This window comes from Copadichromis virginalis, linkage group LG8, assembly GCF_057382275.1.
Source record: "Copadichromis virginalis isolate Kocher_CV1m ecotype Utaka linkage group LG8, C_Virginalis_male_GT1.1, whole genome shotgun sequence".
Classification (NCBI taxonomy): Eukaryota; Metazoa; Chordata; class Actinopteri; order Cichliformes; family Cichlidae; genus Copadichromis; species Copadichromis virginalis.
This window is the reverse complement of record NC_140625.1, coordinates 27,226,081-27,242,860: the sequence shown is the minus strand read 5'-3', so window position 1 is coordinate 27,242,860 and position 16,780 is coordinate 27,226,081. Positions and strand designations below refer to the sequence as shown.

The 16,780-nt window shown below is 39.0% G+C and overlaps 2 protein-coding genes across 3 annotated transcripts in view; both read left to right on the top strand.

Annotated features, from left to right (window-relative positions):
• Nucleotides 1-4,578: 4,578 nt before the first annotated feature.
• LOC146703579 (uncharacterized) lies at nucleotides 4,579-9,014 on the top strand. 2 transcript variants are annotated; one of them, XM_085467267.1, is made up of 9 exons: nucleotides 4,579-4,633; nucleotides 5,217-5,291; nucleotides 5,525-5,590; nucleotides 6,668-6,730; nucleotides 6,810-6,852; nucleotides 6,952-7,131; nucleotides 7,233-7,502; nucleotides 7,716-7,805; nucleotides 8,323-9,014. In XM_085467267.1, exons 2-9 carry the CDS (start codon nucleotides 5,217-5,219, stop codon nucleotides 8,727-8,729), a joined length of 1,194 nt encoding a protein of 397 aa, XP_085323393.1. In that variant the 5' UTR covers nucleotides 4,579-4,633; the 3' UTR covers nucleotides 8,730-9,014. The 2 variants fall into 2 exon arrangements, with proteins under 2 accessions (XP_085323393.1, XP_085323392.1); XM_085467266.1 differs by having other exon boundaries at nucleotides 6,949-7,131.
• A 1,791-nt stretch (nucleotides 9,015-10,805) lies between these two features.
• myo1d (myosin 1D) overlaps nucleotides 10,806-16,780 on the top strand; it is a 138,123-nt gene continuing 132,148 nt past the window's right edge. Inside the window, exon 1 of the mRNA XM_085466848.1 lies at nucleotides 10,806-11,318. Within this exon, the coding sequence (XP_085322974.1) occupies nucleotides 11,224-11,318 (95 nt within the window). The 5' untranslated portion in view covers nucleotides 10,806-11,223. The remainder of the gene's footprint in view (nucleotides 11,319-16,780) is intronic.

The window sequence follows — 16,780 nt, the reverse complement described above, 5'->3', positions numbered from 1 at the left end:
CAAAGAGTTACACCACTATTTTGCCGGGAAGTGATAAGAAGGAACACACTGGTTTAGTAGCTCTCGGCTCGGAGCCCAATAAGACAGAGGTCATGTTCGAGTAAACGGACTAAGATGTGGGCTTGTGGTTGCTGGATATGTGGGGAGTGTGAGACTCATGCAGCCAAAGGATAAAAGCCTAAAGGGAGTTCTAATAATAGCTGGCTTCTGCTCGCTTTCTTTTTCAAGAGGGTGAGAGGCAGTATACATTTAACATGTTCAGTAATGGCTGTGCTTTAAAGGTCACTTAGAGATGCTTGTTCTAAATTCTAGAGTCAAAAACTGACTTTTTTACCCCTTAAGCTGTAAAAGGCTGATGGGGCAGCATGGACATCCAAGCTTTTGAATTCGATAACTCAAGGACGAGGCAATGTTGGATTTTAAAATTCATACAAATCTTGCATGTGTTTTAATTTGAGTGACTACGACCTCAAGGTCAGTGGTCATATTTGTAGAAACCAAAAATTAAACTTTTCATTAATACAACTTAATCAACATTACCACTTACAAGCATATTTATTATCCTGTGATTGTGCTATCACTTAATTATCAGTAATTTCAAGTAAACATTACTTGTGTTGTATTTATATGATGAAACCAATCAGGGGGTAATTTTCACCCCCTGTATAAAATGATCTAAATAAATAAATAACTATCCATCCCAGAGATGTAATCTCTTCCAGCATGTGCTCGATTGGCACTCATTACATGCCTGAAACACCTCAGCTGGCTCCTTTTGATGTGGAGGAGTAGCAGCTCAGTTCCTCACCCTATCTCTAAGGCTGAGTACAGACACCCTTTGGAGGAAACTCATTTCCGCTGCTTGCATCTGCAGTCTCATTCTTTCAATCACTACTCAGAGCTCATGAGTAGAAATGCAGACCTCACAGCTTCACTTTTACACTCTGCTCTCACTTCATCACGACAGACCGGTCTGGCTGTTAGTCTCCCATTCCTCTCTCTGCTAACTTAGGAAGCAACCCCAAGATGCTTAAACACTCAATGGAAAGTTGTACCTGACCCAGAGTGGACTATCCAGCCTTTTCAGGCTGAGAACCAGATTTGGAGGTGCAAATTCTAATCCAGACTGATCCACACCTGGATGAAAAGTGTTCTAGTGCAAGCTGCCCCAGGTCATTGATCACTGAAGCCAACAGGACCACATCATCTGCAAAAAGCAGAGACGAGATTCTGAAACCCCCAAACCCACTGACTGCGCTTAGAAATTGGTAGCAAAGGATAGCCCTGGCTAACTAGGCCCAGAGAACCAGTCTGACTTATTGCTGGTAACGCAAACCAAGCTCTCACAAAAACAACTAAAGCTAAAAACACACTTCAGCGAGTCATAGCACAGAATTGGCCTCGTGGTATGCTGAGGACATGCTGGCTGTGAGTGAACAGAAGGAGGAGTGAACAGTTGCTATGTTCCTGTCTGTGTTTCAAGAGCAAAGGTACCACCTCTTTCAAGCTGATTTTCCAGTCCAGAATTGGACAGTCCTAGCAGCAGGTGGAGTTTAAATTCAAGACGTTTGCTTGTATGTTTCTCTAATATGCTGATATGTTTAAAGGGGAGGACAATATAATAATACAATCAATTTAAAGAATTATTAAACTGCTGTATCTGACTTAATCACTCATTTAGTTTTACAGTATCTCTTAAAACCCTCCAGGGATGCCCATTTGTTTTTGTTGATGAATGAAAGGTCCTGTGGGTGGCTTGTTCTATATCCCGTATTGAGTGTATATGGGCCAGCAGCTGATCTAAATGCAGCCATAGCTCTGAGTGTTTACCCGCAGGCTTACACAGATACACAGAGGAAAGAATCCAATAGCGCTCAGCTTCTATCTCATACAAACAAAAGGCTGATAAACTCTCCATAGCAACAGCAACCCCTGCCAAAGTACACAATGTCCATCATCAGCATGTTGACGTGTACAAGAATTCTCAAAGTGCCCTTATGCATAATCTTTTTGTACCAAAGGTGTGCAATGTTTGATAGATAAGAAGTTATAGACTTCATATATATCATGACAGCTCCCATTGGTTTCGTGTTCTACTGTTTTAAAGCCTCAATTTGGACTCATAGACATTAAAAAAGAAGATCGTAGACTCTGGATCTGAAAAGTTGAAGCAAATGTGGAAGCGATTTGCTAAATAGACTTCAAGTCCCATACAAGTCTAGTTAGAACACGGCGCTCTGACTTGATCCCAGTAAACTCTTGTCTGCCTCTAGGCTCTGGGATAATAATGAGTCAGTATGACTCGTTTTGGGTTATATTGAATAAAAATCCTTAGTCAGTTTCACGAATCTTGTTCATACTCAGTTTTTGAAAGGATAGTTGTTGGATATGCTCAATGGCTGATGAACTGTGATTGACAAGTTGTTAGAAATGAGTGGGTTTGCAAGCCACACCTGTAATAACACAGATTTTTACTCCAGAACCCTTAGTAGCAAGCTAAAGTTAAGAGTTTTATCCTAAGAATTTCAGCCTCAGGTGGCCATTAGAGGAAATGAATAAGATATAGTTTCATGAAACTTGCACATCTTCTTCTGCTTTTATTTACATTTTACACTGTGTTTTTTTCTTTCTTATTTCTCTTTACATTGGGTTTGTGATTATTAGTGTTATTTAATATTAGTTCTCTAAAGTAAAGCATCTGGAACGTGACAGATTCAGTTTTAATGAACGAACAAGTAGTGGTAATTGGTGATTTTAAAAAAAAAGGAAGATAAACAACCTGCCTCAGCTCAGTTACATCTCTCGGTGACCTGTGGCCCAGTGACCTGCAGACAAATATCCAGAGCAGAACATTACAACCGCCACAACTGCCAGGGTGAAACACTGTAAACACCCTGACTGCCAACAGATACTAACATGCCAAATGTTTTCATCATGACAAACTAACTGTGATTTCAACAGCAGTAAAGCACGCGGCTTGCTCTGCCAATGGGGTGCTTTTCATAAAGCTATTCATTTACTGCACATTTGGACTGGAGCTACAATTATCTCCTCCACTTTAAGTCAGCCCACAATAAAACACAAGAACTATCTCATTTTCTTTTCAAGTAAAGATAACTCTCGGCTCATTATATTATTAATAATAATGGGGTAATGGTGCTGAGCTTCTATTGCTGCTGTTACCCTCTAGTGGCCTGTTTGATTATAGAAACATCCACCTGTAGTTAGTTTGCATGGAAACTAGTGAATTCACTGTTTGCAATACAGTCACCAGACACTTAATTAGGTACACCTTGCTCAAGCTGTCTGAGCTTGTTATGGCTTAGATTTAACAGTGCTAGAGACATCACCTTTAGATCATCTAAGCTTTATGACATCGTGTGTTGTAAGCAGCCATCCAAAGATGGGTACACTGTGGTCATAAAGAGATGGATATGGTCAGCAACAATACTTAAGTAGGCTGTGACATTTTAAGCGAAGGTCAGTTGGTACTAAGAGGCTCAAAGTGTACCAAGAAAATATCCCCCACTCCAGCAGCAGCCTGAACCACCGCTGATACAAGGCAGGATGGATCCGTGCTTTCATGTTGTTTATGGCAAATTCTGAACCACTATCCCAAAGTTTCAGCAGAAATCGAGACTCATCAGACCAGGCAGCGTATTTCAATCATCTGTTGTCTAAGTTAGTGAGCTCATGAGAGCTGCAGACCCAGTTTCCTGTTCTTAGCTGACAGAAGTGGCATTTTAGTCCACCTGCTTCAAGGTTTAACATCTTATACTGTTCTGCATATCTTGCGTGCAAAGAGTGATTACTTTGTTAATCGTTTTCATGATCAGTTTGAATTTCAGCAGGCTCTCTTGACCAAAATGCATCAAGTTGCTCCCGTGTGATTGGCTGATAAGAACTTTTGATAAAATCTTTAATTGTACAAACATTTAATTCTGAGCAACACTGAAAGAAAATACAGCCTATTTCATTTAGAAGAATAACACATTCACCACAACACAACAGCTTCAAGTCACATTACCTCCACCCCACGCTTCCAGTTGAACTCATAGTAAGTAGTACATTCTTCATCTTAAAGCTCAAAGATGTCTTGACGTGTGTAGCAAATGCAAGAAGTATTTACTGCAGGTACTCTTCACTTGTTCACTTGCCAGATAACTATAATTTTAATAACAGAAATGTCACAGCCTTCACATTAATGTCAGTTGGACTGTTTTCACACCTTGGCCATCTGCGTATGGAGTAATAAGACAGGTCATGAAAAAATGACCACTTTTACAGTGTCACCACTGTCTGCTGACTGGGCAAACTGAAGAAACTGCCAACACTACAGAAATTTCATGTCTACGCTTGCAACAAGTCTGTGAAAAATTGCACCTTTAGATGCTGTTAAACTGAATTTTCTCCTTTTTTTAAACTGAAGCGGGTCAGTATTTAAGGCCATGTTCAGACAGGGTGCAGTTTCTCATCATGATGAAATGAGAGGTGAGTGTAGCTTTACACTTATAGACATCTGATTGCATTGAAATTGGACGTCCAAACGTATTTAATGTTTTGTTATTTTCATTCTTTCAGCACTTTAATGGCCCGCTTCTATAACCACAGACTGCTGACTGGATAGTTCAAGGTACAATTTTTGGATATTCATGGAACTGTAAGATTTCTTTGCAATATAACTGTAGCTGAACATTGACTGTGTGATGATATAGTGTTGTTATAGGCATACTTTTTATTATTCTTTATACTTTTCAATTTTTTTGTAATGTGTTTAATCTGAACTCAGTAACTTGCAAATCAAATGATCAATTATTGTTGTTGTAGTTGTTTTTAATTTAAAAAAGGAGCAAAAATAGCAAAGTCTGCAGATCTAATTAAATCTAAATATATTGAATTGGTTGAATTGACTTGTAATTTTTATTTCTTTGTCCTTTTCTTTCTGTATAAATATAAACCGTATCTAAATGTGTTTCTGTCATAAAACCCAAGCCTTTAAAAGCGTTTTTCCTCAATTAATTCCAACATCTCGCACTAATGATATGTGATAAAAAAAATAAAACCAAAGCTTCGAGCATCTGGTCACAAATTGTTTGTTTCTCCAATAAACACTGACATTTGTACAGTGTTTTGTCGGGATTTATTCAACGAGTAAATGAGAAAGCATTTAAATGTCATCTTTTACATAACTATTGTGTAACTGTTGTTATCCCCAGATGGTTGTCTTAGCTCTGGCCATGTTCGTAGCATTGTCATCTTGTGCAGTTGGTTGCTCGGGGAACACAAATTCTGTGAGTATGAGCTTTGTTCATTGATGTTATGAAGCTAGAAGGCAGATGGAACAATACAAAAAAAACCCATTTATTATGCAACAAAAGTTTTCCCCAGATGTTATTTAGCACAGACAGAACTGTGCCGAGCTCTTGTCACACTGAGCTCGTAGAGAGAATAGAACATCACGATATGTTTAATATCAATTACTTCAATTTGTCGTTTGAGAAAGTTTTTGTTTCTTCTTTTCCAGTCTGAACTCAAACTTTGGCGCGTAGAAGATCAACCTTTGTCTGTGCAACTAGCTGCTATTTTCAAGGTGATGCAATGAGCTATTACACAATTAGGGCAACAAAATTAATAAACAAGTCTGTTGATTAACCATTCTGTTAAATAATTTTTCGTTTATTAAAAAATAAAAAAAATAAATGACATTTTAATATCTTTTCTTTTAAATTTTAAGAAATTGTGACCTGTATTTTTCACCTTTTTTGATGTTATAGACCAGACACTTTATTGGTAAATAAAGTAAGAAACTAGGCAGGTTAATTATTCACTATTCTTTAAATCTTATTTTTTTATGAACATCAGGCCTTCATCTTAGCGAAGGGTCCCTGTAGGCCAAAAACGTTTGATTATATTACCCAATTCATCTACTTAAAAAAAATTATTTTATTTATATCAACTGCCAATTTTGCATCAATAAAGTCAAGGTGGAAATGTTGCTTCAAATGCTTGTTTCCATTTTCTGTGTGTTAAAATCTGTTTTTATTTTTTACTTGATTTTTCAGACATTTAGTAGGAAATCACTAGAATTTGCCTTAAAATTAATTGCAGTGGGCTTTGCTTTTTTAATGGTAAATGGAGTGGTTCTTATAGAGTGCCTTGCTTTCCACAAAGTGGATCAAACCACTAACCTTAGGATTTGTAGACTACCTGCACTACCTTATGAGCTACGGCCATTGCATTAAAGCTTTTATTAAAGCACAAGATAAAATAAAAAACATAAATAAATTATAAACATCTACAACAATCCAGCCTTCTGCAAACAAATCCTCAAATCCAAACCAGCCTTTTACAAGAGTACTGTATATACAGTATACATACTCATATATAGATATGCATGTATTTGTACACACATACACATGCATTTATTCATTCCTTTTCTTTATCTTCTTGTTTCTATAGTGACATAGGTATAGGTAACTTCTATAAATTACCGCACAGTTACTACTCTGACTCTGTATGTATTGGACATAATCTGGAGCATCTGGACCCACTATTTTTATTATTATTATCATTATTATGTAAATCCCTATAAATCCGAATTATTATTATTTTATCTGTCAATGAGACTGCAGCATGTCACTCTTTCTAAAAATGCTCACTATTGCAGGAGATGGAGAGCCTGAAGTGTGAACAAACAACACTTCAGCAGCAGCACAATGCTCTGACTCAGGTAGCCTCTATATAACTCCTTACAATCTGTCTCCATACTGAGCACCAGCTACTGAATGTGTTATTTTTTTCATGCGCAGATGCATATATCAAGCCATCAGAAAAGAGCTCAGAAGAAAGTAGGTCAGTGAATAAAATAATCTGCATTCTTTACTCAAAATAAAACTATTTTCAACACGCACTCTTAATTCAATATGTGCTGCAATCTCTCTTCTCAAGCAGGAACACACATCCTCACTTACAGTCCAAATTACATTGAGGTTGATAACTTTCAGTCATCTGTGGAAGATGCAAGAAGACGAGGTGACCCCTGTTTCCACTACACGGTCCTAGATCAGACCTGGCGCGCCACCAACACCACCAGCAAGCTGAAGATGTGTGATCGGCAAGTAGACTGGAAAGGTAACCGACTGCACTTTCTTTATATGTAGCATGCACCTATTTCACTAAAAGCAGCAATGGCATTTCAAAAAACAGAATAAAATTTTCATCTTCTATTGGAGGGTGGTACCGTCTTTTCTACAAGGGTAAAAGTCTGCAGATGCCTGAGAGGTGCATCCCTGTGAACAACTGTGGCACCAACTCCCCGCTGTGGCTGTCCGGGCCTCATCCAAGGATCAGGGATGGTATTGTGACCCGCAATGTCTGCGGCACTTGGAACAAAAGATGCTGTGCTTTCCATTCCACCCCCATCAAAGTCAAGAAGTGCCCGGGCAACTATTACATCTATCAGTTCACTAAGCCAACATCCTGTTATTTGGCTTACTGTGCAGGTATAAATGAAAAAATGCATTAATATTGTGCACATTTGTGGGAGCATTTGGCTTTTGGATGCTGAAAAATTAAGAAATTAAACATCCACTTTCACCCACAATCCATATTTATCCTGATTGCTGCAAATGTATACCTTTTGGAACAGTCTAATTCCTGCTAAGAGCAGTGCTTTTTAGAGGCCTTTTCGAATGTTGCTGAATGTGTGTTCTCAGACGTCAACACGCTTGTGTGCGGGCGATGCAGGAGAAACCAGTCCTGTGTGAGCAGAGATAAGATTAACTGGAGATGCAAGACAAACAGAAGTAAGTAAAGTTTTTGTCAGTTTGAATGTGTCATACTAACGTTTACGCTGAAGGGATGGAAGGCCTTGGATGTCTGGGGCTTTTATTCTTCTCTGTTTGGTGACAGCGTTTCTTTGTCAATCGTAATGCAACTTATTGAATACTAACATTGATTAATATGGGCAATCAGGCACAAATAGTTGCATGTATTATTGTACAGCACTAATTTGTTACTAGTTTGTATCTATATAAATACAAAAATTCAACATACAAAAGGTTCATTAAACAACTGTGTTCAAACATTTGTATTACTTTAAGAAATATTAAGAGACAGGTGAAGTCTTCCTTTTTTGCTCCTCAAACTTTAATTGTAAGCAAAGCTGGAGAATCTGCTACATAGTTTGTGTAAGAATGATTAAGATATTATCCTGTGCTTTCCATAATACACCTACAAAAGCCTCTCTTTATTAAGAAATTGCTGCAAGGTATATATCTATTTGTCTTTGTAATAATACTAATAAGATTACCTGCTCTTCAGTGTCTTCCCAAAAGATCCACTTCTTTGCGTCTTACCCAGCCCAAATCAATGGCAAACTGAACAGGATCAAGTACAGCAAGGTGCTGGTGAATGTGGGCCGAGCCTTCGACAGGAGGACTGGTGTGTTCAGGGCTCCCGTCAAAGGAATCTACCAGTTCTTCTTCTCCACTCAGACAACCATTAAGGGCCTTAAAACCGATCTGTGGCTAGTAATAAATAATTACTGGGTGGCCGTTTCTCGTGCACATGTTCCCCGTTCCTACAGTGTTGGAAGCACATCTACATACATGACTTTCCTCCGCAGAGGGGCTTCAGTCTATGTCACCCACAACTGTGGTAACTCCTGGGCCACTGCTGCATCCATGACTATTACATTTGGAGGCTCACTGCTTTTACAAAGTAAATAATATACACCTCTGATGTTTAAAATGGTGCTCATTGATGTCGCATGTCACTTTTATTTGTTTTTGTATTTTAGCAAAGAGGAGATAAGGAAAAAGTTTGTTCTTTCTGTCAACAGATTCACGGTTGTTGTAATTTATTTCATTATTTTTGCTAATGCTAACTCGTGCTAAATCAACCAGTTCCACTGTATTAACTACTCTGGAGTGCCAGCTAAATGTCTGCTTTGATGCTTAAATGAAAATATTAATATTAAAAAGACTTAAGAGTGATGTTATTATCTAAATCCATCATTACTGCAATTTATACATTCATTTAAAATTCACTTTCTATTCAGTTTTATTTATAAAGCCTCAAAATTCAGCAAGGCACTTTATTTGGTAAGAAATCCCAACAAGCACTATGTGACAGCGGGAAGAAAAAGCTTTTCTCAACAGGAAGAAGCCTCCAATAGAACCAGTCTAAGAGAGGGCGAGCCATCTGCTGTGAACGGCTGGGGATGGAAGGAAAGAGAAAAAGGGGAGCATAGGTAGACAGAACAAAACACAGAGGATGGGAGACAGATGTGTAGCAGTAATAGCAGGAGCAGTAGCCATAATACAAAGTGGTGAGGAGAGTAGAAATGTGCTGTCTGGTACAGGACGTCCTCCAGCAGCCTGTGTCTACAACAGCATAAAAAGTGATGCTTGAGTCACCTGATCCCACTCTAACTATAAGCTTTATCAAAAAGAAAAGTTATATGTCTAATCTTAAAAGTGGAGAGGATGTCTGTCTCCCAAATCCACAGGCAAAGAGCTGATAGCTGAAGGCTCTGCCTCCCACTCTACTTTCAGAAATTATGAGAACCACAAGTAAGTGAGCAAAGTGCTCCGTTAGGGTAATATTATATTATGTACTCTTTAAGATATAATGGTGCCTGATTATTCAAGGTTGTGTATATGAGGAGAAAGATTTAACAGGGAGCCAGTGAAGACAAGCCAGCATAGAGGAAATATAGTCTCTCTTTGCAGTTCCTGCTGCTATCCCCACTGCAGCATTTTGGATTAATTGGAGGCTTTTCACGGAACTTTAGGAACAACCTGATATTAAAAAATAGTAATAGTTCAGGCTAGAAGTAATAAATGCGTGAACTAGTTTTTCAGCATCACTGAGGCAGGATAATTGTAATTTTAATAATATTACTCAGATGAAAGAAAGCAATTCTACATTTTTTTTAATGTTTTTGGCGTATACTGATCAAAAATGACTCCAAGATTACTACACATGGAGCTGTTGGAGGCCAAGGATTTTAGGGCCAAATATAGAAGTAGGAAATAAAACGTCATCCAGTCATTTATGTCCTAAATTAATTGATTTATGATGTATTGTAATGACAGAACAAATGTCTTTTTTTAATCATTTATTTATTCAGGTTAAAAATTTAATCTCAATGAAATCACATACTGGATGATATTTTACAATATAAGCATGTAAGTTAATACGATTAGAGCAACACTGCTGTTTGTCAGGGTGGAGTTTTCAGTCATAAGCGTCATTAAAAGCCATTTACGTCTCTTTTACACAAGGTGGCGCACTAATATCAGAGTAAGCCTAGTGAGAAGCCGGCGGCACTTAAAGTGTTCAGCTTCTTTTACAGGAGGTTTCATTCAGGAGGCAACGTTAAGATACAGCATAGGAGGGAAAACCTAAAAAATAATGTTTTATTTATCACAGGTTATTTGATAATTAATCCAGTGAATGACTCGTTGTCTACATAACTGTACGTCTACTTTTCATTCATATCATCTTGAGAAAATCTTACTGAGACCCAGTTTTCCCTTTTATGGTAAAAGAGGGCATCATTAAAGTGAGGCCAAAAACATTATGGTTTTCCTCCGAGTGTTTAACAGCTTAGAGGTGGCGTCGTCATTGCTGAAATATGTATCAGAAACTGGTGGAGCGGTGGTCTACAGAAATATTTGCAATGCTTTTCAACTTACACATCGCTGCCTGACCAACACCTCTCCACAGGGCGGGGGCGGGGCTTAGACGAGGATGCTTCAATCCTATTGGTGTACGGTCGTTCAGGAGGGACAGGAGAGAAACTCCAGGAAAAAGGACGGACGGACGGGGGGAGCTGGCGCACGGTGTAACGGGACGGTACCTTTCGGCGTAAAGACGAAACTTTGTATGGACATGAGGATATTTTGGAATAATTCCTGCTTGTTAAAAGAAAAGCGGAGCTCCTGAAGGGAAACGGCGTGTTAAAACGTTCAGAATTAGCAGCTGCTGGTTTTTAAAAGGGAATTTCCGACCTCAATTAAACATGACTAAAATTAGAGTTTGACCAAAAAAAAAAAAGAAAAGAAAAAAATGAGCACCGACTACAGAGCTGCACATTAAAGTAGAGGAGGTGGTCAGGGAAGCCCGCCAATGTCCACCCTTTGTCGGCACTTCAGAGCAACTTGTTGACACATTTTATTTTCCAGGAGTTTCAGTAAGAAGAAAAAAAATAACAGTATGGCAGAACACGAGAGCCTGGAGTTTGGAAAAGCAGACTTTGTGCTTTTGGACAACGTGTCTATGGAAGAATTCATGGCTAACCTAAAACTCAGGTAAGCCAGCCCTGCACGGCTGCGGTCGTTCACCTTTGTAAATCCGCAGGAGTGTCTAATAAGCACTCACGCTCGGGAGAGTGGAGATTTAGAGCGAACACGGTACCTGCTAACAGCATTTTTAGCCAAAATGTTTGCTGTTTGTCATTCAACAGGTGCTACAAAGCTCATTCTTGCTGAATGAAGAGAACTTGTCAAGCTGCTATAAGCTCTGCCATCACCTGTTTTCGATACGTCACTTTCACATGTGAATGATGGGATGGGAAGCTTGTTTATAGTGTTTGGTTGCTGTCGCGCTTCTCACACCTTTTCCTGCTTTCTGACCAAACCGGTAATTCGCTTTGAAATATTTTGAGTGAAACTCCACCCAGCCTCCACACACAGACATGCACACAACTCCTGTACGGTTTGAACGGATTCTCCTCCAGACCGGTTTCTATCAGCTGTGTTGTCAGTGGCTCTGTGTCAAGCATGATGTCAGGCACGCCTTGCAGCGTGGGGGTAACATTACGTTTCAGATGGGCTGTGGCTTGGAGTTCAGTTTCTTCATCTCCTTTCCTCACCTCTGCCATCTGTGATGAAAGTGGAAGCTGATCCCCAATGTCAGTTTGGAGTGAGGTCTTGGTGTGTTGGTGTGTTTTTAATGGTGTGGTACTGGGGGAACTTAGAACAAAGCAGGGGGCACACAGAAAATCAGAATATTTGATCAGAAAAATACTTCACAGGAACGGCTGGCTACAATTTTGAGGTACATGAATTGATGAATTAGATGGCTAATACATGAACAGTGGTGCTGCACAAGAGCCTCAAAATTATTTTGTATTTAATAACTGTTTTATAAATTAATAAAATAAAAAGTTAGACCTTTTACTTAACTTTGTTAAATAGGATTATAACTTTTTAGGATAATATACGCAAATAACCTGAAGTGAAAGTTTGGCAAAATCATGCACATAATATAATTTAAAAAAATGATTGATTACTGTGTTTATCGGTTAAATATTGGAACTTGAGATGATTGGTTTAATTGGTTTTATACTGCTGGGTAGCTTTAGCTGTAATGGTGCAGCACAGTTTATTAAATTTGCATCAGAACCAAAAGGTTTAAAATACATGGTGTGGAGTGCTAATAATATTTGCATTCAAATATAGAGGAGTGGACATAGACAGTAGCAAAACACAGAGATACTTAAAGTGCAAGTATATTAAAATTGTGCTTCAGTTATGTATTTCAATAAATGTCAATTTACAGCCGGAACAATTAATAACAGTATTGGCAGTAAGCTGGCATGTGAAGAAACATGGTCCATAAATGGTCAAAAGCAAATAAGAGGATATGTGCTGAAAAAAAAATGTCAGTGTCAGAACTGTGTGTTGGCTTAAGTTGCACAATTCAAACTAGCAATGGAAGTTGACTCAAACAATGTGCTTGGGTTATCCTGTCTATCTTTGGCCAGGAGACTCTTGCAACAGAGATTTGTATTCCCAGGAGCTTCACTTCCTAATTAAATAAAGATTTAAAGAATATTGAAAAATGAATGTAGGGATGTAATCAAAAATAAATAAATACATAGGACAAAAACCTGGCAAGATGTTTAGTCACTAGTTTCACTTTCCCTACTTAGCACATGTGCTTTATTAGTATCACTATATGGATGAAAGTTTTAGACCATACCACTTATTCTTTGACTTTAGGTGTTTTCTGTCCGTTTGGCACAGGTGTATAAGATGTAGCTCCTCCCTTTCTCCCCTTACAAATATTTGTGAAAGAGTGAGCTGATTCTAAAGAGCTCGCCTGTTTTTGTTAGGGTTAGAGTGCTGCAATGAGTCATTTTTTGAACTTTAAGCAATATGACTTCAAAGTGGAAGTGTTTGGGACCCACAGCAACTCAGCCACATACAGTTAGACCCTGTAAAGTTGCTGTACTTAGTCACATGGCTTCAAAGGGTTGAACCTCTTCTGTCATGAATATCAGCACAAACACAGCATGCCTGGAGTTTCAGGGCATGGGTTTCCATGGTTGAGGAGCAGCATGCACGCCTTACATCACCAAACACAATGCCAAGTGCAGGATGGATTGCTGTAAAGCACCACTGGACTTTGGAGTAGTAAAAATGTGTTCTGTGGAGGGAAAAATCATGTTTATCTGTCTGCAAATCTGATGGATGAGACTTGCTTTGAAGAATACCAGGAGAACATTAACTCTCCAACTGTGCCACACTTAAGGTTTGGTGGAGGAGGGACGATGCTGCGGACTTGTTTTTCTGGAGTTTTGGCCAATTGTATGCAGTTTGAGGAAGACAAATTTCCAGTGCATCGTGACCATACCCTAGTGCACAAGCAAGGTCCATAAGGGCATGGTTGGATGAGTCTGGTGTGCAAGAACCTGAGTGGCTCATGCATAGCCCCGACCTCAACGCCATCCAACATCTTTGGAATGAACTAGAACACAGTTTGAAGTATCTGCTGTTATAGCTGCAAAGCTTGGACCAACTCCATATTGATACTTATAGATTCAGACGTCATAATGAGATGTATTAAAACATTTATTCTATAAATGGACCAACACTTTTGTCCATATAGTGTGAGTCAGATCAAGATAAGACTTTATTGATGTTCAGGGGAAAAACACCTAATGAGAGAACAACAAAGGATCTGAAGACAGGAAAAATGCTTTAAAAGGAGTTACAAAATAATACAAAGAAGTAACATTTCACTTTGTGCCGATGTTACAAACGTAATCAAATAAAGTGTCTTGGTAGTTATTGGGTCACAATATTACATACTGACAACTTCTGTGCTCCTTGAGATTGATTCTCCAAGTGCAGCATGAATCACAATCCAAAAAGTATTTCTTATTTGATGATGATAATGAGACCGGCGACTATCATTTAAGCCTAAAATATCCGAAGTTGGTTTGTGGTTTTGTAACCTGGTGACAATGAAGGCCATAGACTATGTTCGACATCATCCTCATCAAACTATTTAGTGAGCCCCTGAGTCTTGATGTTGCCTTTGTCATCTTGAAGAGACCGCTTACACTAGGGGTAAACTGTTTCATCAAGAATTAAAGTGATCACTTAGAGCAGCTTTGTTTTGACTTACAGCGTCCTTCCTTCCTTCTTAGGGAACGTATAACAGAGGCACTGCACTCATTGTTTAACCTGTCATCTGTAGTGTAGCGAGTTTTGCAAAAGCGTAAAGTGTTTTGCTGCTGTGAATGTGAAGGTCTTCATTAAACAACATACAAGTTCAGTTATTAGTAGACATACTGCCAGCAGTGACTTGTAGAGTAAATATTTGAAGGACTTTAAGGTTGCACTTTCCAAGGTCTTTTTCTACTGGCAGTCAGTTGGCTGTGTGGTTTTTCCTTATATGACCAAGCAGAGCAAGATATTCAGGAATGTGGACCACACCAAAATGTTTGTGATTCCTTTTCCGCCCGTGGAGGGTGGGGCTGGTGATAATGGCGAGAACTGTTAGATGCACGTACCTGCTTAAAAGAAGTGGATTGCAGCCAGAATCACTTGGTGCTAAGTATTAGTGGTACCTTAAAGTCTTTCTTCTCCCTCTCAGTACCTTCTGCCAGCTTTTCCTCATGTTTTACTCCGCATAAACATTTGTTACAATGTGCCAATATTCAAGCTTAAATCCATGCTCAGAAAACTGGGGCTTTTAGAGTTACTTGAACACCATCATTAGAAGGAATATATTTAGGGAATATATTAAAATCATTTCAATATATTTCAGAGCTTTAGTTGTTAAATGCATTTGGACTGCTCTTGTTTTTTTAGTGTACAGTTTGCTGTTTACGATAAATCAAAGATGTCTGAGAGGTGAGAGTGCCAGATGCACAAGTGTACATGTTTATAGAGGACATTGCTGTTCTCGTTAACAAAGCTTTTACTAACATACTTTTAAAATTAGATCAGCTTCTGTGGTGTGAACAGTAGCCTTGGCAGACAGGCAAGAAACCTGCAAGGATCCAGACAGCACCGGGCCTCTTTTTCCCGACTCTGTCCTATTTTCTGTCTGTTTGTTTTCCCTCCAGCTAGGCAGCTCGGTCCAGAGGTGGCGTGTGCAGATTGTTATTTGTAGAGGAGGGTGTGACCAGCAAGGAGTGCTTCCTTTTTGCTCCTTTTCCCCTAGTCTGAGGGTGCATGCATGCATTCATGGGCACATGTGTGAGTGTGTTTAGGCTGTCTCCAGTTCTCTCATCCAAAGTGAGCAGTGCTGCAGCCCTTTTGCACATCTCTCATGGGTGTGTTTTACACCGTGTGTGGGAGCTGAGCGTCATAATATAGTGTAACACACTGAAATTTAGCTTCAGAGCCACTAAATTGAATGCATTTATTTGAAGTTATTTACAGGTGCTGGAAGAGCTAACATAACATTTTCCAGGTGGTTCCTCAGGCGCTCTTACTGAGAAGCTCACATTGTTCACTCTTCCAAAAGTTGTGAAAATCCCCAAATATTTTTATTTAAAGTGGGTCAAAAGCCAAGCTTTGGTGTGGAGCCAGTCCTCATTTAGTGACTCCCCAGTTGGCCAAGTTTGACTAACCGACTCAATTACTCCGCTCTATATGGGATTTCTGCTAGTGTTGTTAAATGCCTGCCATGTTGGGAAGGTAATCAAGTTCCCCGGTGGCTGCATGCATGTAAGGCATGATTTGGAAAAGATTGCTTGTGTTCCCTCACTGTGGCCAGAAATGGTTGTTCAAGTTGACATTTACTTTGTTTGACTTGAGGTTGAACTGTGTGGCCTGTTCCAGAGAGCCTCCCAGTCTCAAAATAGAGCCCAGCAGTTGCCCAAAGTCTTTTTGTAGAGATGGTAGGAGAATAATGCCAGATAGCTGTATGGTCTTGAGAACTTTGCACATCGACGTTAAGCAGATATGCTCAAAACTGTTCAGCAGAACCTATATCTGATTATTTTTTATAACTGTGAGTTATCTCTCCTAATTTAAACTCATGTTTACTGATGACAGTAAATGTGATTTTATACCTTAAATTGACTAAATAAAGCAAAATATGGGCAAAACAGTTATAGCAGTATTTAGTGATCACTTTGTCCTTTAGATCTGACATCCTGCGAACTCACAGCTCTTGTGTATATCCCTTCAACCAGGCAAGTTTTTCTGCCACTAAATGTCTTTATAAGGCAGCATTGTCTTGTCTTTTCCAAGGGAAAAAAATCCTCTGAACCCCTGTGTTTCCCAAATAAACATGGGGGTATTTTTATTGTACATCAGTCTTATAAATAAGTGTCTGATCTTCCAGATTGTCACACTAACAGATGAGGGCAGGTTTTTAATTAATGTCCAGATGAATGAAAATTGGATGAGAGGAACACGATGGGAAATGGGCTGTTTGCTTTAATCCTAACCATCTTTGTGGGTTTTCTTTCTACTGGGCTAAGTATGATAATATTATCAGGACTTCTACACAAGCAAAATATTGT